At 37.0% G+C, this 23,919-nt stretch overlaps 1 protein-coding gene across 1 annotated transcript in view; it reads left to right on the top strand.

Annotated features, from left to right (window-relative positions):
- Positions 1–23,919, top strand: part of LOC132287032 (uncharacterized) — a 46,552-nt gene that overhangs the window by 10,570 nt on the left and 12,063 nt on the right. Inside the window, exons 2-10 of the mRNA XM_059789496.1 lie at positions 3,313–3,428; positions 16,134–16,342; positions 17,068–17,187; positions 19,846–19,974; positions 20,069–20,194; positions 22,347–22,402; positions 22,498–22,597; positions 22,686–22,803; positions 23,026–23,235. Of these exons, the coding sequence (XP_059645479.1) occupies positions 3,313–3,428; positions 16,134–16,342; positions 17,068–17,187; positions 19,846–19,974; positions 20,069–20,194; positions 22,347–22,402; positions 22,498–22,597; positions 22,686–22,803; positions 23,026–23,235 (1,184 nt within the window). The remainder of the gene's footprint in view (positions 1–3,312; positions 3,429–16,133; positions 16,343–17,067; positions 17,188–19,845; positions 19,975–20,068; positions 20,195–22,346; positions 22,403–22,497; positions 22,598–22,685; positions 22,804–23,025; positions 23,236–23,919) is intronic.

The following is a 23,919-nucleotide window of genomic DNA, read 5'->3' as shown; positions in this document are numbered from 1 at the left end:
AACTGTGCTTTTTGTGTTTCTGTTTCATATATCTATAGTTGGTCCTTGAGGTCTGAAGTTTTGTCCACATGCCCACTTGGCATTTTCGTACATTCTTAAACTTCCACATACTGATTCCAATTTTCAAGTGAACAAAGTCTACCAAAAGCCAAATGTTGAAATTTATTATACTATTTTTTTTTTTTTTTGGTTATCTCCAAAGTGAAAAAATAAAATGCTACTATATTTATTTTTTGTTGTTGAATTTCATCAATTACATAATCCTTCATAATTTTTTCCTATTATTTATTGTTCTATGCAGAAAGTTGTGAATTAATCCCTCTTCTAGGTCGTCCAAAGTTTAAAATTGTAATTGAACTTTCTGTCTTGTGTTGGAATCAGGTTAAAGTTGTTTGAAAAAAGAGTATGTTTGAAAGGGCGAGCCCAATTGCGTAAAATATTATCTGTTATCGCAAATGTGGCACTGCTGAATGACACAACTAGAAGTCTGTCTTTGTGTCATGATTGGGAACATGCTTGTCCATATTGATGTCATTAGCTTGTGCTGCAATTGACCTAATTTTGTTAGTGGGTTTTGACAGAATCTGATCATGTTATATAGATGTAGTACATTGGTGACATTATTTTTCAATGTCCAACTCCTTTTTTGATTTGGTATTCCTTTTTTTTCTTTTTCTTTTTCTTTTGGTAGGTACTCATTAGGTTTCACCAAAATTTATTCTTGCTTGGGACTCTGTATTTTATAGCTTTGTGAGCCAAGAGAGTCTTGCTTAAAGATTATGTTATTTTAACCTGTATTAGGTTTTTCAGATGGAAATAAATGGAAGCATTTTGTATGATAGAAGTGAAGACCTTGATTAAATGTTAGAAAGGATTAAGGAGAATTCTTCTGTCTGGTTCATTTTTGGAGGTTATTGTTTCCTCCTATGCGAAGTGTCCTTGGGTTGCAAATCATGAAGTTGGCCTTAAACTTACTATGGATAAAATTGATAAATGTGCCTTTTGGGAAATCCTGTTCAGTGGGATATTCTCTTTCTTTGTAGGAGTGCAACATTTTCTTTTGTTTTCTGAACTCGTGAAGTGTAGGGGGCTTTTGTCATGCTCGAATGTTGAATCATCTCTTGGTGCCAAGGGAGCTCAAGGATGAGAATGGTCATTGAGATCCATTATAGAGTGAGATTTTATGGATGTGATTTATTGGAGTTTGGATTTTAGTTGCATATTCTTTTTATTTTATATACCTTCATAAGTCTAAGGGAATGACAGATCTGGAAAGACCCTACTGTGTCGTTTTCTTAATTGCTAAAGTCTGCTTGTAAGTGGATTCCAAGTAATAAAGGGGCTGGTGTTATATGTTTTGGAGTAGCCTTGCTATAAGGAAATCGCCCCGTGGGTGGGGGGTGTTGAGTTTCTCTCCGGAAAGACTCAGATCAGATTATTTGTGCTGAGGTTGACAACTGGATTAAAGGATGATACCTCAAGTTGAGGCATTTTTTCACACCCTAGCGTTTCTTGTATTAAGTAGAAATATCCAACTTTCCATGTGTGGAACTTTTGTACAATTTACTCCCCGTTGTTGCTGTTATTTTTGTTTTATTTTTATTTATAATATTGCAGCCTGGAGGAGTCTTCTATAATAGGTCTTTTTCTTTTAAATGTTGGAGCATGGAGGAGTTTTATATAATAGGTCCCACCTTGGATTTCGTTGGGTTTGTCATTGGATCTGATCAAGATCTGATACCTACCTAACCAAATAGGATTAAAATCTAGTTTTGATGTTGCTTTCGATCCGCCAGTTTGAATCAGGGCCAGTTTTAAAGATATCCAATTAGAAACACTTGTCTACAAAAGAAAAAGAAAAAAAGAAACATGTGATTATTAAAGACTATCAATCTTGAACTTTTGAACCTTTGTAGATTTTGTCCTACTGCTTTTGATCCGTCTGTTTGGATCAACCAGATTAAAGATATCCGATTAAAGACAATTATAAAAAAAAATTAAGATATCTGATTAAAGATTATCAAGCTTGAACTTTTGAACCTATATAGATTTTGTCCTATTAAGATCTTGGTTTATTTATATTATATTATATATTCATTTAATGAGAACGATCCATTATATTCTTAAGATATCATGTAGTATAATATTATTTTGTATTAAATTTCTATTTTTTTTTTTTTATTATTTATTTTGGATTCAGATTGAATATGGATTTTTAGACATTTTATTGACTTCAAACTCTATTTGCATTATGAAGGATCTGTCATTTTTGGTTCCGAACTTGGACCAAAGTGTGTATAATTGGTTTCAAATATCAATCCTGCCACCCATTGAAAGCCGTGATTTTTTATTTTTATTTTTTTCCCACCTAGGGTCTCGCAAAACTTATGTTTTTGTTGCAACTCATGCTTAATTTTTAACGACGGCCTCAAACTAACTCGACTCAATTGTTAAGATGCTTGATTTCTTTTATGACTCCTTTTAACAATATTATGAAAGAAAAAGCTCTTGAACGGAAGTAAGAGGGACCTGTCCCCGTTTTCTGTGTTAATTGGGGCATTTTGACTACAGAAGTGTTTTTTTTTTTTTTTTTTGGGGAAATTAACTACAGAAGTTAGCGTACATGTATAATTGATTATATCCTTTTGTTCTGCTTTTCAAATTCAAAAGAATGTGCTATAGTTGGACACTCTTCTAAAAGGTTTTGATGTTTCGTACATGCCCCAAAACTTTGATCCTTCTAACAACATGGTTTTCTTGTTTCCTTAATTGAATCTATGCCTCTTTTTACTTTCCCATTTCAGAATATATTTATGTTTTTTATGCTTTCTGCTCAAGCCAACTTGTTAAGCTTTACAGGGACACAAGTACTTCCTCTCTCCTATCCCTTTTGTCTTACCTATTTGTTTCTTTTAAATATTTCTCCAGATATTTCCCCTTTTCTTCTTCTTGTTGTGACAGGTCTCATGTAAAGTGTAAACGCCTGGTCTTTCTAATAGGGGTTAGCATACTATACTCCCCAACACTTTGTGCCGATCTCTTGCCAATAAACAACTTTCCAGCCTCATATTCAACTGAAATACTAGAGCTATATAATCTAATAATTACATATATGTGTGTGTGTTTGCGCGCATGACATGTATAATATATTCGAGAATGTATAAGGCTTATATCTTTAGTATATGTGGATGCAGGTGTTTTTTTTTTGTATGCATCTATCTTTTGCTGCATATTCTTAGTACTGCAAAATATGAATAATGCAAATTTGATTTATGATGTAATATTAATCTAATTTTTTCTTATGAAGAGCAGGACTGGAAGTGGTCGGATTAGTGCTTGCGGGGGTAATGGTTTTGGTGGTGGTGGTGGGGGAAGAGTTTCTGTTGATATTTTCAGCAGGCATGATGACCCTAAAATTTTTGTTCATGGTGAGACTCTTGAAACACCTTTGCTATTGTTTCACTTCTGTTTAGAGGAAATAGTACCTTCTGTTCCCTCTCCGGTTCTTTAATCAACAATATTAAACGGAATTAATTAGCAATTGAAGATTCCTAGAGTTGATATTGCATAGTTGAGGTGTTAAAGTAATTAGTTGTTAGAATATGAATATATAAATAGTGAATATGAATAGAAAATTAGATATGATATAAATTTTTTAGAAATGACCCTTTGACTACTCCACATGATGCACAGGCTAGGTAAAATATAAAAAAAAGAGTATCAACTTTTTTAACAATGATGTAAATAATAAGGAAAATACTACTACTAAAAAAGGCTTAGGAATTTGAAGATTTAAATTTGACATAAATAATGTTAAGGCAAGAAGGAAAGAGTGTACGCACAGAAAAAGGGTATGAGTATAAGAGTACAATTAGAAGAATTTATACAGGATCTAAGTTCATTATGGGATTGGGGAATGGTATAAATATATTGGAATTCTATGCAAGATATAATAAGTATTATTGATAGAGTTAAAGGATAAATACAGAATATATTAGTGTATATATGAGATATAGGTTCTTTATGGGATTGGGAAATGGTATAAATGATAAATCTAATGGAAATGCAAGATATAATAAGTATTAGGGTTAAGTGCAAAATACACCCTCACTATATACGAGATGTGCAAAAAACTCCCCTATTAGAAAAAAATTGCATTTAACTCCCTGTATTATCCATCTTTTGAGCAAATTACCCCCTAATCATCAATTTTGACCAACTTTTTTTTTATAAAAATCCCAAAATACCCTCCAAAATAATTTATTTTATTTTTCTCACTATCCTTTGTCTCTCTTCAAAACCTTTATGTCCATTCATCACGGTGCCTGCGAACACCATTTCCGGCAGATCAATACAACAATATTTTGCCTTATCTATTAGAAGCAGATTCATTTTAATTTGTCTTCCTTACATTTGAAAGATTTTGATGGTCTTCATCAGGGACAAAGCAAGAACTACTTAAAGCAATAATGAAATTCTCTACATCTTCCGATCTGTGATTTTCACTATATAATCAATTGAGAGTTGGGTTTGTCTGTTTTTTTTTTTTTTTTTCCCCTTCCTCTTCCTCTTCCTCTTCCTCTTCCCTTTTTTTCTTGCAGAAGAATTTGCAGGAATCACATATCAACTTCGAATGGATCAAAGTATCAAGTCTTCAAATTTACCCACCCAAGATTTGAAGGAAACCCAGTAGTGGCAGTTGTGGGGTGGGGATGGTGGCGGCAGCCGTCGATTGTGGTGGGGGCTGTGACCGCCGTCCAAGTTGCCGGCCTTGTCTTGGCCATCCTCGGCTTCCTTATCTTCCCCTTCATTTGGTTCGTCCTTCGGCCTTCGTCACTACCTCGCAATCCTCTTCTCCACTTTCGCCCTCTCCTTTCTCAACTACACTGGCCTCACCATTGTTGGCTACGCCGCCGTCCTACTCGGCGTCGTCTCTCTCCTCCCCTTCATCCTCATGTCCTGATCTTATAATTGATCATTAGTATTATTTTATTTCTTTCATGGGGTATTTTAGACATTTCAATTGCCAAATTGACATAATGTCCTTATTTGCACAAATTGAAACAATATGAGGTTTTTTGCACATCTTATATATAGTGAGGGTGTATTTTGCACTTAACCCTAAGTATTATTGATGAAGTTAAAGGATATATACGGAATATGATAGTTATAATTTAGTTGTTGAAGGTGAAACGGATAGTAAATGAAGGAAAAGGGCATACATGGAATAGAATGTTATTTATGAATAACATGTATTATAGAATTTGTTGTGAATTGCAATAACGTTAGTTCCACTTTTAATTTACTTATTTGCCGTTTGCTTAAAGATTGAGAGACCAATATTGCCATTGTGTATATATTACTTTTATGCTCTTGCCCTTGGTAATATTAGCTAAGAATATGGCAGGAAGCCTACTTTGAAAACATATTATCATGCAAGTTAATTTTGTGTTATATTTTATACACAATTGTATATTATAAGTTTTAAATATATTGTATTATTGTGTTGTTATATGTTTTTTATATGAGATGACGTCACTATGTGCGATTTCACCGCACTAGGGACGACTTGTGGGGCGATTTGAGTTTTGTTAGGTTGGGATGAAATCCTTTTTGGAAATTGCAAGATTGCCAAGAATCTCGCTTGGTGGGAAAGTGAAGTCGGCAGTTCCTCACCGAGGACCGTCGTTGTATATTGACGGGGAGTCCGTCGGAGGAAGGAAGTCAGTCCTTTCCTCTTGTTTGGTCGAAAGATTTGATAAGGAAGTGGGGAGTTGTGATCGTGTGAAAGAATGGGCAACGCGGGCTTGGAATACGACTTGTGGAGTGGGGGTAACACCGTTATCCGATTCACTACTTCTTTTCTGGTTTCCTTCTCAGGCAGAGGCCAAACGTGTGTTGAAAGAAGGGCGACGACAATGGGGTTCTGCAACTTTGAGGATCGACGTGTGGTCCTTCCATGTTGGGTGTTGTGGCGTTCTTAGTGATAAAGGTCTCAAGCAAATCTGGCTGTTTGGCCTCTCATTGCATCTCTGGTGTCATGCTTTGTTCGTCGAAGTGGGAGAGATTTGTGGTGGATACGTGAGATCTGATGCGGATGAGACTAGGGATGCCGAAAGCGTTCGGATAACAGTGAGATCCAGCTGTGAATGTCCAAAGTTCTTGTTTATTAATGACGACACCTTCTGTTACAAGGTCGCGATTTGGGAAGAAATCTCGCCTGAGCTTGTTCCTTCAACGGAGAGTCTTGAAGGTAGTGACGGATCTCATCTTATGTCGGAAGAGAAATGGAATGAGATTCTCAGTAAAGGAAAAGAGAGGGTTCTCGAAATTCAGCAGTGGCTGAAGGATCGCAAATTTCAGCAAGTAGTGAAGTACATAGGAGGTAGAAGACGAAGTGATCTTCCCGCGCCGGCCAAACGCGTCGTTGATGAGCAGAGAAGGAGTACACGTGGAGATCAATGGGGTGCTCCTTCTGATTCGGCCTTATCCTTATCTCTTGATGATAAGGTAGGGGAGGATTTGTCTTTTTGGGCTGAGGATGGCGGTGTGATGGGCCAGAAGATGTCTAGACAGGCTAGGAGAAGAAGTCTAGACAGGCTAGGACTGGGCCTGGTCTTAATCTTGGGCTCATTTAGCCTAAACCCAATAGAGCGAATTTTGGTTCTGGGCCTTTTCGACGGGTACAGAAAGGGCCGCTTAAATTCGGGTCAAGTGGGCAGATTTAGGTTGGGCCTATTAGATCTGGGCCTAATAGAAGGATGCGAAAAGGGCCAAACTCTTTATTTGTCTCCTTCCCAAACACCAAACCTGGCCCTAAGCCATTTAAAGAAGTACAAGCCCATGCTAAGCCTTCGACTCATTTGCTGAAACCCGAGCAGAGGATGATGGATGTCGGTCGCCATGGATCTCGGTGGACTCGGAATGAAAAACAGAAAAGGGTTGCACGCGCTCACACTTCATTTTTAGGTTTGAGTTCTGATCATTCTCAAAATGCTCTCTCTACTTATACTTCTTCTTCTTCGAGTGGAGAGGTGAATAATAGGGATGTCGTGGAGGATGTTTCGATTCAACAGAGGGGTCTTATTGGGTCTTCAGGTTCATGGTGTGATGGGTTAGAGTTGGATGTCTCAAAAGCCACAACTGGGAGTGTGGGTTGTTTCAATGGAGTGACAGTTTGCGTTGGGAAAGATCTGCACTTCAAGTTGAATAATGACTCAGCTGTAGCTTTGCTTAAAGAGCTTCGGCTCTTTGCTACATTTGAAGGTTTGAACAGTCAATCATCTGCGAATGAGATGATTTTGTCAACTGATCATGATGATTCGGAAACAGAGGGGAATATGCAGTTAGGAGTGGTTAATGTTCCTTCTCAGCAGCACTGTTCTAAAGATTCTTTTTCCAGGACGGATTTTGATCAATCTGAAGTGGATTTAATGGAACCTCTGGCAGTTGTACGGCCAAATTGTTTGGAGACGACCACTGATCTGGGCATGGAATGGGTTATCGAGAATATTGGAGCAGTAAGTGAAGCTTTGGGTGTCTCTTCAGAAGGGTATGAGGAACAAACCTTGTCTATTCTTCACGAAATTGTTGCAAGAAATGGTAGTACTGAACTTAATCGTGGCACAAAAGAAATCAAAGTCAGAAATTCACATCGGAAAGGCGAACAAGAAGTGAAGAATCTGATTTCTTATGTTAATTATGACGGGAAGAATGGGACGACCAAAGGAAGGGGAAGAACCAGAAGTGGTAAACGGGGAGGAGGAGGAGAATTGATCATTTTTGGTTCTACATGAAGCTACGACTTATAACATGGAATGTTCGGGGTCTAAATGATCCGAAAAGAAGAAGAGTTGTCAAGGTAGCTTTGAGGAAGTGGAGTGCTCATGTCGTTTGTTTACAGGAAACTAAGATGGCTGCTATCACCGTTGAGATTGTCAGAAGTCTTTGGGGAGGTAGGTTTGTGGAATGGGAAGTGCTGAACGCAACACGCACTTCAGGTGGTATTCTTCTCATGTGGGATCGTAAGTGGTTGTCAAGTTTGAATTGTTGGAAGGGTATTTTTTCTGTGTCTTGTTTGTTTCAGATGGGGGAAGACAATTTCAGATGGGTGTTTTCAGGTGTTTATGGGCCTGTTACTGATAGTGATAGACCAGTCCTATAGGAAGAGCTTTGCTATGTTAAGGATTTATGGTCATTGCCTTGGTGGTCCCCATTTGAGAGGCCCACAGGGGGCAGGTGGTCCTCAGAAATGACCATGTTTTCAGAATTCATTGATAGTAATTTCCTCATTGACCTACCATTGGAAGGAGCGGCCTTTACTTGGTCTAATGGTAGGGAACCGGTTACTTTTTCCTGGTTGGATAGATTTCTTATTTCGGGGCGTGGGAAGAGCATTTCCCGGATATCTCTCAGGCTGTTTTGGTTAGAGTCACATCTGATCATGTGCCTTTAGTTCTTGATTGTGGTGGTTTGAGTTCTAGACGCACTCCTTTCCGCTTTGAAAACATGTGGCTTAGATTTGAGGACTTTCAAGGGAAGGTTCAGTCTTGGTGGGAGGAAGCTAATTTCACAGGCTCTGCTAGTTATGTGTCAGCTAGGAAGTTTCAGTTTCTTAAAACTGAGTTAAAGAGGTGGAATAAAGAAGTGTTTGGGAATCTTGATTGGAAGAAGAATAGAGTTCTTGCTGATATTGATGAGCTCGATCGTCTTGATAAGGTGGGACAGAGTGGGGAATCATTACGCTCTAAAAGAGCCTCTTGCCAAGCGGTTTTTGCTGAGATTGCTCTTATGGAGGAGATTTCGTGGCGCCAGAAGTCTCGGGCTTTGTGGTTAAAAGATGGGGATCATAATACAAAATTCTTTCATAGACTTGCCAACACTCACAGAAGATGTAATCACATCGGGCGTATCCGAGTCAATGGTTCTGAGTTGTGGAGGGAGGACAAGGTGCGCGGGGATCGTTTCTTTTTATCAGTAGCTCTGCACTGAGACTTTGGATTGGAGACCTACTCTTGATGGTCTTCCTTTTAATTCTATTTCTGCGTTGGATAGTGATTGGATTGAGATTCCATTCACGGAGGAGGAAGTGCTTAAGGCACTTTCTAGTTGTAACGGGGACAAAGCTCCAGGGCCAGATGGGTTCTCTATGCGGTTTCTTAAGGAGAGTTGGGAGGTGGTGCGAGCTGAGGTGATGGGCACCTTTCAGGATTTTTATTCTCATGGCACATTTGAGAAATCACTGAACGCATCTTTCATTGCTCTCATTCCCAAGAAGGGCAGTGCCTCTGATATTAAGGACTTTCGGCCAATTAGCTTAATTGGATGTTTGTATAAGCTTATTGCCAAGGTTCTTGTCTCCAGGATGAGTATTGTTTTGGATGGTCTCATTTCAGAATCACAGAATGCTTTTGTTGGTGGAAGGCAGATTTTGGATTCTGTTCTTATTGCAGGGGTTCCTGGCGTTTTGTGTAAGCTTGATATCGAGAAAGCTTATGATCATGTGAATTGGAAATTTGTTCTGTATTTGCTTAGGAGGATGGGGTTTGGTGACAGGTGGATAAAATGGATTGAAACTTGTATCTCGTCAGTTATGTTTTCTGTGCTCGTGAATGGTTCACCTGCGATTTTTTTTGCTAGCTCGCGTGGTCTGCGACAAGGAGACCCATTATCGTCTTTTCTTTTCCTTATTGTCATGGAAGGTCTGAGCAGATTAATGAGAAAAGCGGAAGATTTGGGTTACATCAAGGGGTTCAGTGTTGGTAGAGATGTTGAACATCAGATGCAGATCTCCCCTTTGTTGTTCGCGGATGATACTTTGGTTTTTTGTGATGCTGAAGTTTCTCAACTTAGATATCTGAGGTGTATTCTTGCTTGCTTCCAAGCGGTTTCTGGGTTAAAAATTAATGTTGGAAAAAGTGTGCTTGTCCCAGTGGGGAATGTTCCAGATATTTCCTCCTTAATTGCTGTCCTAGGGTGTGGAGTTGGTGCTTTTCCTCTTCCTTACTTAGGATTGCCTTTGGGAGTTTCTTCTACACGAGTTGGGAATTGGGATCCAGTGATTAGTAGATATGAGAAAAGATTAGCAGGATGGAAAAAGTAGTATCTATCTAAGGGGGGGAAAGTCACACTTATTAAGAGTACTCTCTCATCCCTTCCTACCTACTTTTTATCTTTGTTTCAAATTCCATGCTCTGTTGCTGAACGGATTGAAAAAATTAAGAGGGATTTTCTCTGGGGTGGAAGGGGAGAGGAGTTTAAGTATCATCTTGTTAATTGGGATCATGTCTGCCAACCGTTGAGGTTAGGCGGGTTAGGCATTCGAAAAATCGTTCCTTTTAATCGTGCTCTCTGGGGAAAGTGGTTATGGAGATTTGGAAAGGAACGCCATCGTCAGTGGAGAAGAGTTGTCTCGTGTTGTTTTGGTGAGGAGGAGAGTGGGGGCTGGTCATCTCTTCCGATCACTATTCCGGGAGGCGTTGGTGTGTGGAAATTCTTTCGGAAGGGCTGGGATGTTTTCTCCACACGCATTAGATTCAAAGTTCGTGATGGCAGACATGTCCCTTTTTTGGAGGACCTTTGGTGCGGAGATCAGTTGTTGTCTCACTCCTTTCCTAGACTTCACAGTATTGCAGCCAATAAGCATGTCTACATGATTGGTTGTTATCAACTTGATAACAATGGAGTTATGTGGGATGTTGTGCGGTTTAGGCGCCCCTTTCAGGATTGGGAAATGGAGGAAGCTTATGTTTTTTGGGATACGTTGTATAGGTAGAAGGATATTGGCAGAGGGTGTGATGATATTTTGTGGGTTCCTTTAGCTCATGGTAGGTCTGGTGTCCGATCCATGTTCTTGTGTTTGTCCAATTTCGTTGGTCACGATTTTCCTTGGAAGTTTGTTTGGCGTTCTAAAACTCCTCTTCGAATCGCATTCTTCGTTTGGACAGCCACATTGGGAAAGATTTTGACATTGGACAATTTGAGAAAGAGAGGCAACATCATTGTTAATTGGTGTTGTTTATGTAAAGCTGATAGTGAATCCGGGGATCATATTCTTTTGCATTGTCCTATGGTGTATGATTGTTGGAGCTTTATTTTTTGCATGTTTGGCCTTTTTTGGGTAATACCTAAACACTCCTCACAATTGATTAACCCTTGGAGAAGGTGTCCTGTTAAAAAACAAGCTCGTGGTTTGGAGGATTGTTCCACATTGTGTCTGGTGGTGTTTGTGGCGTGAGAGAAATAACAGATCATTTGAAGGAAAAGAATCGTCTTTAGCTAATTTAAAAATTCATATTCTTCGTTCTTTGTTCTGTTATGTAAGAGGAAATGCATGCCGTTACTAAATGGCATTATCAATTATCATTATTATGTCTTAATGTTGAAGCAAGACTAATGTAACTTATTTACTAGAAAAAGGACTAAATTAAATTATATTGGCAAGCACAGTGCTGGATCCATAAATATTTCCTTAGGGAACAAAAATTTATCTGTGCTGTTCATTTCAGAAGTTCCTACATGTCACTTGAATTAAAAAAATAATATTGAAATTTTAAATTACGATTTTATTTCAAAATGTTAGGAAGTTGATGAAATTGTACATCAAGCTAATATTATTTTCAACAGTTTTTTGTTTTAAATTTCATCTCTATTCTAGAAACAAGTCCGAAATAAGAATTGAATTACAAATGTTGTATTATTTATTTCAGCATGAAACTTGTATATCGATTATACAGATTCAGAAATAACTTATTAAAAAAATTAATTGATGATGTGTTTGAAATATGTATCCCAAGGCAACCACTCACTCAGTTAGACAAGTATAATGAACTATTTCAGTTGATAAAATATAGATTCTTTTTAGTAATATAATTTTTTTTTATCACATTTAAAATTATTGAATGGTTAGTTTTCCAATTTTATTTATAAGTATATCAATGGGCTTCTAGCCCAATGGTATAAACTCCCCATCCTCGAAGAGAAGGGGAGGGGTTCGAGGCCTGCGTGGGCAAAATGTGTGTGAGTACTTGCCTTATCAAAAAAAAAAAAAAATCTATTATAAAAAATTTATATGTATATTAGAAAAGGTCATAGGAGATGCTGCCCAGACACACAGATTGTAAATAGCCCCTTAGAGACAGAAAAACACTATGCTTGCATACCTTTTAAAACTCTACAAAAGAAAAAAGTATATTAGAAAATCGTTCAAAAGGGGAACGTGTCCCTAATACAAGAAGAAAAAAGACCTAAGGACCAATAGCATCCAAAAGATCAAAGAAATCATCAATCGAGGAGCATGCACTTCCTCTTACATACCAGAGCTTCCTCTTACGTAACAGAACAGAGAACGAAGAATATGAATTTTTCAGATTTGCTAAAGACTCTTCTTTTCCTTCAAAGTTTCTGTTATTCCTCTCACGCCATAGACACCACCAAATACAATGTGGAACAATCCTCTAATAATCACTAGCATGTTCTTTAACAGTACATCGTCTCCATGTGTTGATCAATTGTGAGGAGTGCTTATGCATTACCCAATAAACGCCAAACATGCTAAAAATAAAACTCCAACAATCGTACGACACAGGATAGTGCGAAAGGATATGATCCACGGATTCATCTTTTGCTTTACATAAACAACACCAATTGACAATGATGTTGCCCCTCTTTCTCAAGTTGTCCAATGTCAAAATCTTTCCTAATGTGGCAGTCCAAACGAAGAAAGCGATTCTAAGAGGAGCTTTAGCATGCCAAACAGACTTCCATGGGAAGTCGTGACCAATGAAGTTGGACAAACACAAGAACATGGATCGGACACCATACCTACCATGAACTAAAGGAACCTACAGAATATCTTCACATCCTTTGCCAACATCCATTTGTCTATACAACATATCCAAAAAAACACAAGCTTCCTCCATTTCCTAGTCCTGAAAGTGGCGCCTAAAACGCACATCCCACGTAACTCCACTGTTATCAAGTTGATAACAATCAATTACGTAGACATGCTTATTGTCTGCAATACTGTAAAGTCTAGGAAAGGAGTGAGAAAGCAGCTGATCTCCGCACCAAAGGTCCTCCCAAAAACGGGCATGTCTACCATCACGAACTTTGAATCTAATGTGTGAGGAGAAAACATCCCAGCCCTTCCGAATGAATTTTCACACACCAACGCCTCCCGTAATAGTGACTGGGAAAGAGGACTAGCTCCCACTCTCCTCACCAAAGCGACACGAGACAACACTTCTCTATCGACGAAGGCGTTCCTTTCCAAATCTCCATAACCACTTTCACAAGAGAGCTCAATTAAAAGGGACTAGCTTTCGAATGCCTAACCCGCCTAATTTCAACGGTTGGCAGACTTGTTCCCAATTAACGAGATGATACTTGAACACCTCTCCCCTTTCACCCTATAGAAAATCCCTTTGAATTTTTTCAATCCTTTCAGCAATAGAGCATGGAATTTGAAAAAAAAATAAAAAGTAGGTAGGAAGGGACGAGAGAGCTCCCCCCCCCCCCCCCCCCCCCCAAAACAAGAAAGATACTGTTTTTTCCATCCTGCTAATCTCTTCTCATAACTATTAATCACTGGGTCCCAATTCCCAACTCGTGTAGAGGAAACTCTCAAAGGCAATCCTAAGTAAGGAAGAGGACAAACGCCCACTCCACACCCAAGGACAGCATCTGGAACATCCCCCCACTGGAACAACACACTCTTTCCAACATAAATCTTTAGTCCAAAAACCGCTTGGAACCAAGCAAGAATGCACCTCAGATATCTGAGTTGAGAGACTTCGGCATCACAAAAAACCAAAGTGTCATTCGCGAACAACAAATGGGAGATCTGCATCTGATGTTCAACATCTCTGCCAACTCTGAACCCCCTGATGTAACCCAAATCTTCCGCTTTTCTCATTAATCTGCTCAGTCCCTCCATGGCAATAAGGAAAAAGAAAGAGGATAATGGGTCTCCTTGTCTCTGACCACGCGAGCTAGCAAAAAAACCCACAGGGGAACCATTCACGAGCACAGAGAACATAACAGACGAGATACAAGTTTCAATCCATTTTATCCACCTGTCTCCAAACCCAATCCTCCGAAGTAGATACAGAACAAACTTACAATTAACGTGATCATAGGCTATCTCAATATCAAGCTTACATAAAACGTTTGGAACCCCACTTTTCAATCTAGAGTCAACACATTCCCCTGCGATAAGAATAGAATCCAAAATCTGCCGTCCACCAACAAAAGCATTCTGTGATTCTGAAATAAGACCATCCAAAACATTACTCATCCTGGAGACAAGAACCTTGGCAATAAGCTTATACAAACATCCTATTAAGCTAATTGGCTGAAAGTCCTTAATATATATATATATATATATATATATATATATTCTCTCTCTCTCTCCCTCCCTCTCTCTCTCTCTCTCTATATATATATATATAGAGAGAGAGAGAGAGAGAAAGAATATAATATAGATTAACAAAAAAAAATCTATATGGATAATTGAAAATTTAAAAACAAAGATAAAGATTGAAACATAGAGAGGCTGTCCAAGTCAGTATCAATGTGGATGTGTCTTTACACCCTTTTTACTCTCTCTCTCTATACATATGTATTTAAGAGTTCGTCTAAGGCACTTTAGTTATTACTTAATTTTTGGGCATTGCATGTAGTAGTGGACAATAATTTTTGTTATTACTTATTGGGCCTATATGCGTGGCCTTTGTTAGGTTTTTGATTGCCAGCAACAGGAATTGATTGCTACCCTTCTGTTTTGGTGCCATGACAGCACTTTCGCCACAGTACTTGAAAGTTTTGGCTTGTCCTATGTAGTTAAATTATTTTATGTACTCTCATCTCCTTAATAAAGTTCAGTGCAAAAGTTTTTAAATGGTTTTAGAAGGTTCAAGGTTTGTGTATGTGAACCTGACCGTAGGCGGTACAATTGGGTTTCGGCAGAGTTTTATTTTCAGTTTCTTTTGATCAACTTTAATCATCTTAAAGTAACAATTAGATCTTATTCTCTTTTTTCTTTTCATCCGTAACTCCATATCCTAGAACCCTTGTGGCCTTACCCACCCGAGACCATAGATAGTCATTGCTCATAAATTTTTATCAACATCTCACATTTTAATCCAAGCCTATTTGAACCCTTACCATTTATAAAGCCTCCAATCTTTTTGCTAACTTCCAAAATCCTAACCACAAGAAGCTATTTTTCTCTCTTATAGCTAACCCTACCAATTACCACTATCCATGCTGCCAAGACTCCAGTTCCTTTTCTCTATTATACTTCTAGCAAGCTACTTTCTTGATTCAGTGAGTTGCTAGCTATGTTTCAGTAGCTAATTGTATTCCCATGTGTAAAATCTAAGGTTTGATCTTTCTAGTGCTAGACCTTCCTGCTTAGCTAGCGACCTTTTCTGAACAGAGAATTGGCCTATACTGGAAACTTGGCAGTAAGGTTAAACTTTCTGCATGATTTGTGTCTTTTTGCTATATAATTAACAACTTTTATGGTGTTAATGATATGATATGCTTTTCTGTAAAATATTATGACACCATGCTGATCTGGTGCTCTGAATCGTGTTCCTCATAAATAGATTAAAGTGGATTGCAAGTCAGTTATGTGTTTGAGAAATGAATAAGAAACATATATAAATAAATATATATTTTTTTATGTGCAGTTATTTTACATGATGAATGACATTGTGGCAGCTGTTTGTGCTTGTTTGAAAGAGAAGATCTTTCATATCCCAAATCTCAAGTGGCAGCATAATGATTTTGCAGTTCATGTCAGAGGGCTGCAGCAGCCCAAAAGATGTGATAACATGAAGCACTTTTCTCACCTTTGCTTTTGAACATTCATTGAATCAACTTCTATGACGTAGCCTTTGGACTTGCTTCATTATATGGCTTTACTATCTGGAACACTGTTGCTTTGTATTTCTAAGTTGGTCCAGCTAGTTAGCTTCATTATTAAGTATTTAAGGATGTTTGGTTGTTTGCTGGATATGAGCTTTATATTCCTTTCTTAAAGAATTGCATTGCTTTTGAGAGAACCTGGTATATTTTGTCTTTTTTTGTTGTTTTGTGCAAATTTTGAGGATTTAGTATGCTTGCAGGAGGAAGTAGTAGTGGCTGCCCAGAAAACTCAGGTGCTGCTGGGACTTTTTATGATGTTGTTCCCCGGACCCTTATCGTTAGCAATAACAACATGTCAACAGATACTGACACACTACTATTGGAGTTCCCTAATCAACCTCTTATGACAAATGTTTATATCAGAAATCATGCCAAAGCTACTGTTCCTTTGCTTTGGAGTCGTGTCCAGGTTTGTGAAATGTGTATCCTTATTTTTCACCTCTATTTTATGGAGGAAAATTATGCATTTCAGTTCATGGATGTGTGTTTAGGTTTCTCCCTGTGAATCACAGGGCGAAGTAAAAATTCTATATTACATAGCATGTCCATGTGGTAATATGGCTTCTGTAGCATTATAACATATGAAAATATTAGGATGCGTATCTTTGAACATCTTGCAAGACAAGGAACACCTTCCTGATCATCTTTTGTCAGGCCAGGCATGTCTGTTTGCACGTGTTGGACCCATTTCCCCCGAGTTAATACGCTGCACCTTTTACTCAATTACTTTCTTCTTTATCTTTGCCTCATGTATTTATTTTTGGGTGGGTGCAAATAATATAATATCAAACAGAGCTGTATGAGTAACAATAATTCCCAGATTCCATGAGCATGACCTTTTAGCTTGAGGCAGTGTATCCAAATACCATATCCTCTTTCCTTCGATGCGGGGGTGTATACCGGCAAGTCTATAAGCTACTAGCTTCTCTTTTCACTTTTACAGTGGAAGATGCACTTCTAATACTCAAAGAGGCTCCAATTGGATGCCACCTCGAAGCACCTATTAAAACCTATTCCTCCCTCGGTGACACTTGCTTTGCAGTTTTAGAGTATAGATATATCCTTGTTTTTCCCCTGGAGATAGATTTATGTTGCATGTATCTAATTTAGCCTTCTCTCTTGATCATCATTCAGGTCCAAGGAGAAATTAGTCTCTTGTCTCATGGTGTGTTGAGCTTTGGTTTAGCACATTACGCTTTATCAGAATTTGAGTTACTAGCAGAAGAGCTGTTAATGAGTGAATCTGTAATTAAGGTAATGACCATTTTATACATATCCCTGTATAATTCGTCCCTTCGTTATTTGTTGAACTCTATATATAACCTTTCTATGCAGTTTACCTTTTGTAGATTCTCTTATATAGTTTAATTTATTTATGTGGGTAGATTGAACAACTCTGTAAAAATGCTTCTTATAGATTTTGCAAAACAATTAACTAAAACACATGATTAGGGTAATTATTGGTATAATTGATCTACTAAATGAGTCAGAGAGTTGCACATGTAAAATATCCTTTGAGTTTGCATATTATTGTTAGATGTTAATGGGAGATATTTTGCTTTTGGCTGATTGTAGCTTAGTCAATTATTAAGTTCAATTTTTATCCAGTTTAAGCAAACAATCAATCATGCAACGAATAAAGCAGTAAAGAAAGGAACCAAAACTTTACATGGAAAATCCAAATAGGAAAAATCACGGAGCTTGTATAGCTAATGTATCTTTTCTATCATTTTCGTCATGTTCCTTTTCTGTCTTTAAATGTTATAGAAATCTTAAAAGCCTTTTTATTGTTCTTGGTAACTCTTCTCCATGTTGGAAAACAATTTGGAAACCTTTTGGAGTTGAAATTTTTCTGGAGTCGGTAACTTCAATTTTCACAAATGGACATTAAATGCATTGGTGCATAACTTAGTAGAAGAGAAGTTTTTGAATACTATGAAACACTTCAAAAACCAAATAAAATTACGTTTTTGATCTTTTATCAACCTTATAAAAACTATTGTTGTATCCTAGAGTGTGTGTGATTATATCATTCTCATTTTTGATTGAAGAACCTTTGCAATCACAGCCCTTTCTTCTTTGAACTTTGACGATCTTTGACTCCAGGTCTTTGAACATCTCCAATGGTAAACCAAGACAACTCTTTGACCAAAACTATCAATAAAATAGGAATTATTACAACTTAGGTCATTGTTTATGATACAGGATTTGCCGACATCATGACACTAATTCCTGACAGGTTGTCCGTAATCGAGTCCTGACCTTTTTATTTATATACTTTTTTTCTGCGACTTGATCAAATGTGCGTGTTTTCTGAATTGTATTGGTTGTAGTCTATATGAGAGGGAACCCAACCCACTATTAACAAGTTGAAAGTTGAAGATTAGTGAGTAATGGGAGGAGTCACTTAGGCTACGTTTGATATGCAGGAATGGAATGGAATGCAACTTGGAATGGAATGAGAATGAGAATGGAATGGAATGAGTGTTACCATTCTAATGTTTGGTGTGACACGGTGAAACGTTATGGAATGGAATGATTATTACCATTCTATTGTTTGGTTGACTATCATTAAATCTGGAATGGAATGATTTTTTTCAAAAATACCCTTATCATTACTTTAATAAAATCAATCTAATTAATATTGTGTTAGTATAATTTTATCCAAAAACGGGTTGAATACTTAACGTAAGAAGCTGATGTAAAGGCTAATATATATTATAATATATATTAGCCTTTACATCAGCTTCTTAGGTTATATATAATATGGTTGAAGGTTCTGCAACTTTTTGTCAATGGTAGCTCTGGGTATATTCAGAAGAGAGGGAAGGTGAAAAACCTTTACCACGTCTAATAAAGAAGCTCGAGAAATGTGAAAAATGGAATGTGAAAGATTTTTGGTCTATGCGAAATATTTTTGCCTTATTGGAATGTGATGAAGGGCTTATTGGGAATATTACAAAAATATTTAATCTTACCATGGAATGGAATGGCCATTCCATAGGTTTAGTAATGGAATAGATTTTTATTCCCTGGAATGGATTTTCATTCCATTGGGAATGGTCATTCCATTCTATTCCTGCACACCAAACAAATGAATGGTTGGAATGGGCATTTCATTCCATTCCATTCCTGCACACCAAACGTAGCATTATGGAATGTTGTCAACTATATCAATGCATATTCCAGATGATGATTAGGATTAGGCTACACCACTACATGAATCTTTTTTCACCATTCTGCAAAGCCTCTTCCAAACTAACGACAGATGGCTGCATGAATTCTGTTTCAGTAATTCATTTTGTATGAGATCATAACCTTTAGATATATGACATGTTAATATATCTTTTAATGTAATATTATTAATTCAAATAAATAGAATGACCTAAATAACTACCACAAGTCCATAGCCATTAGTTATCAAATAGTATATTGAGAATAGTTATTTACAAGCAAATATTGTGAAAGAAATCTAATCATTGATTAACCAATGAACAGTAATTAGAATAGTGGAACTACCCCTCAATATTTAACATAGGTTTAACAGAATGCATTTATGATGGAAATTTTAAAGTCTATTAATTGCTTGCTTTCTCGTGCTCTTTCGAATTATTCCCTCATTTGCTTTCTGATCCTCGTAAAGTTTTTGTTGGAACACTGTCACTGTTCCGTTTGTGCACACGGCTAAGTCAAAAGTAATCACGAGACGTGATTTTATATCTGCTTATTTTCACCACTCTAGCAATCCCCATACTGATATTGCATCATGTTTCTGATTGGTGTGATGCACTATGACATTTGATGCTTCTTGTTCCCCAAACTATTTATGATGTTTTTAATTTCATAATATGTATATATATTTTTTATAAGTTTCATAATATGTGTACTTGAATCTGAGCTCAATGATTTTAGGTTTATGGAGCTCTACGGATGTCTGTAAAAATGTTTTTGATGTGGAATTCCACGATGCTTATAGATGGTGGTGGAGATGCAAATGTTGAGACTTCCTTGCTTGAAGCTAGCAATCTAGTAGTTCTCAAGGTGTTCTACCAATCTTATTTTTGCCATTTTCTATAGTAGTATGTTCCTCATGAGGCAGTTATATATGGTTTGCTTTTCTATTTGTATTTATCAGGAATCATCTGTCATACAATCCAATGCAAATTTGGGAGTTAACGGACAAGGTTTATTAAATTTATCTGGACCAGGAGATTGTATTCAAGCACAACGTCTGGTTTTATCACTGTTTTACAGCATCCATGTAAGCAAATATCTCACTATAAGTGTTAATTATATAGATTTCTTTCAAGGTTCAGAAACATAAGTTTACTGGTAATTTAGCAATTCAATCTAATTATTTTTTCCAAAGCCAAGGTGATTGGTTATCGGTGTGTTCTTTATTATTATTATTTTTATCCTTTTTGTATTAGTGCATGTACATACTATCCAGGTTCTAACTTTCTTGTTTAAGCTGAAAAAGAGGCCTTTGTGTGAAATTTATTAGAAGTTTCTTATTAATCTGTTCCAATCTCTTTTGCAACCCTGCCATGAACTTAACCATTTGCAATATTAGACCTGACATTGCATTCTATTGCTCCAAATCCTTTTCAAGTCTTTGCGTACGAAAAATATAACATGTATAATTGCTTAGCCTGTTTTAAAATCTACATGGGAATTGATTGACAATTTTAGATTGCTCATATTGTTAATTATGTTTTACATCCTTCGCTCTAGGAACATTATTACGTGTCTGTATGGATCATATCAGATTTTAAATCAGTTCCACATGAAACTGATGATGCCTTCTTAACTTTATTGTTGAGGACATTCAACTTTCAAAAAGATTAGTTGAGTTTGGTGATGGCTGCAAGATCTGGGTCTCTCTCTCTCTCTCGCTGAAGTATGGTTTAATAATGAGCTTTGTTTCTTTGGCTCTAGCATATATTAAAGTTGGTTTCTTTCCATTAATTGGTCGTCCAGGGGATTGAAAAATTTATGATATACTATGCGTTACCTTTGATTTCTAGCTTTGAATTCATGAACTATGTTTGGTTTGTCACTCCACGAGTATTTGCAAATTGAACTGATTCTGATTCAAACATGTGTTGGTGGTTCACTGAATCAGTTGTTTGGCAGGATGATCAACTAGATGCATTAGCGTCTTAAATTTTTGGTTGGTTAGTTTTTTCCTTTTATGTTGCTATTCCTCTTGTTTTATGATCACGCAACTCTCATTTTAAACACAGTAGCTAACTAATTGAGCAGGCCTTGCAAATTCTTTTCTTGTTTTTGTTTTTCCAATATGGTGCATTGTTGAAGTATACTTGGCTCTATTTCTTCTCTTTTTATCTTTTTTTATTTTTTATTTTTCTTTCTTTATATAGAGTCAGTTAATAACATAGTATCTTTGGCCTGCTTTGGTCAAGCAGGTTGATTAATCCTTGGTTTTACACGCTCTCTTTTATTCTCATTTACATTTTGTTTGTGTCATTTGTACATTTTGCAGTAAGCTTGACTCTTTTTCTTCTCTTTCCAGTTTTCATCTTATATGTGTCTGGATATAATCATCCTCAACCTGCTCTCTCTCTCTCTCATTCTCTCACTCTGTAAAAACATGACTTGCTCTCTCCAAATTTTCTCTAATCATTGCTTTCCTGACCCATCACAGCTATAAATTTAGAGCATTTATCTTCTTGTCCTCTTAAAATAGGATTTTTCTTCATGGTAACAATTAATAAAACTCTAATATCTTTTCCATAACCATTTTGTCATCTGATGAGTTGTCTCTCTGAATGTCTGCTGCTGCAACAGCTGCTGATCCAATTTTACTTTCCATGATCTGATTCCTTTCAGGGTGTGACCAAATGTATGCATCTAATCTGCTGTGAGCTAAACCGTATCTTTAATTTTATTTGTTTTGGTTGCTGAAATAGCAAGCAGAAGAAGAACAATTGACTGACTTGTGGACTGACTGCATCTAAATCCAGTGCCGGAATATGTTCCATGACCTGGATCTTAGGTCTAATCACTAATGCGATCAATGTTTCCCTGGATAAAGACCTTCATTTGCCCATTTTCACTCTTTAGACATTTCAAGGGCCTTTCACGTTGCTCATTAGTGATCTTTTAATATAAAGTCTAAGCTTGCTGTCATCTTGATATTATATTATATTTTTATCTTGTGGCAGTAGCAAGTAATGATGCTTGATGCTTTTGTCTACCCCTCATGGACTTATATTATCGTCAAACAGATTTGTGTAAATGGCAAATTGTTTGAAAATTTGTTTCAAATCATCCTTGAGTTTGTAAGATATACATGATGAATACTTTAGTGGTATAACTTGTTTTATACAGGACACGATTTATTGCTATTAAATGAATATAATTTTTTTTTTGGGGCCTTCTACATGAAGGTTGGACCTGGATCTGTTTTACGTGGTCCTCTAAAGAATGCACCAGCTGATGCTGTGTAAGTTTGGATTTTGCTGTACCATCTTTTGATAAGATTCCTTTAAGTGGCTCCCTTTCGATTTTGCTAAAATATTCATATTTGATGCATTATAGGACACCAAGGCTAAACTGTGAACTTCAGGACTGCCCTATTGAACTACTTCATCCGCCTGAAGATTGCAATGTGAACTCTTCGCTGTCCTTTACTCTCCAGGTGTTTAATTAGTAAAGTTGCATAGTAATAGGATAGCTAATTATTTATTTAGGTTTATTTAAATTTTCTTATTCATTTCCATATTCAGGTATGCCGAGTGGAGGATGTCCTAGTTGAAGGCCTTATTGAAGGATCTGTTGTTCATTTCCATAGAGCGAGAACTATAGCTGTCCTGTCTTTTGGAACAATTAGCACTTCTGGCATGGGTATACGTTCTTTTTTACTTCACCTTGAGTTCTTATAGGATGATGATTTATTGGCAAAATCTGCTCGAGTACAGTGAGTCTTAGCTGGTCCAAAAAGTTCTGCCTTGAAGGAATATAAATCCTGTCTTCAAGCAAAAGAGAACGATTTTTAGCATCATGGTTCATATGGTAGTTGAACAGTATACCAGATGATATTATAATTCAACTATGGTGTTTGAACAGGCTGCAAAGGTGGTGTTGGCCAAGGAAAAGTTTTAAGCAATGGTATCGGTAGTGGTGGTGGGCATGGTGGTAAAGGTGGAGTAGGGTGCTATAATGGAAGCTGCATTGACGGTGGTATTTCTTACGGAGATGCTGATTTGCCTTGTGAACTTGGTAGTGGAAGTGGAAATGACAGCTTAGCTGGTTCAACTGCCGGTGGTGGTGTTATAGGTAAGCTTAAGATGGGTCAATTGAACAAGTTATGCCATTCTTTTCCTTTCTAATGTTGGAACACGTGACGATTTATGTCTATGTATCTATATATATAGATATTGCAGTCAATGAAAACTCTCATGGACATGAGATTATTTAGTTATTTATTTGTGAGTTCATGTTGGGTTGTAGTGTTTAGAAGTGGGTGTTAAAATTTTCCTTTTTTCACTAATTAAGGAAATTTACTGAATTGGATGGCAAAAGATGTACCAAGAAATACCATTGGGCTAGAGGCCCTTTGGTGCAACCTGCAAGCTCTTTACTTTGTTTAAATACATTAGTACTTGCTCAATGTGTTGGGGTTTTCTAGAATCACAACTCAGTTTAGGTTGGTTTTGTTTAGTTCCGAGGAATGAAACTGAAGCAATACTTCATTGTCAAAAATTTGACCAGAGCCGAACTGACTGAATTGGCCCAACCTGGCAAAATGCCAGGTTAGTTCAGTTTGCATTTTTGGTTTAGGTATATGGTGAATGTATTTCAGATTCTGTGCAGTGAGAAGAAAGTTAGGTCCCTATCTTGGGGTTCAACTTTGAATCTCTAGTTTTTTAAAAAATAATAATAAATAAATCTAGAACTGCAGTAGGGATCTTGAATCTCCAAGAAAATTTAATCTAGAGCAAATAATATCAAAGAATAACT

The sequence above is a fragment of the Cornus florida genome, unplaced genomic scaffold (assembly GCF_030987335.1).
Source record: "Cornus florida cultivar Cherokee Brave unplaced genomic scaffold, ASM3098733v1 CherokeeBrave_3.0.0_Hap2_Chr11, whole genome shotgun sequence".
Lineage (NCBI taxonomy): Eukaryota > Viridiplantae > Streptophyta > Magnoliopsida > Cornales > Cornaceae > Cornus > Cornus florida.
The sequence above is the reverse complement of the archived record's forward strand: the minus strand, read 5'-3'. Positions and strand labels throughout refer to the sequence as shown.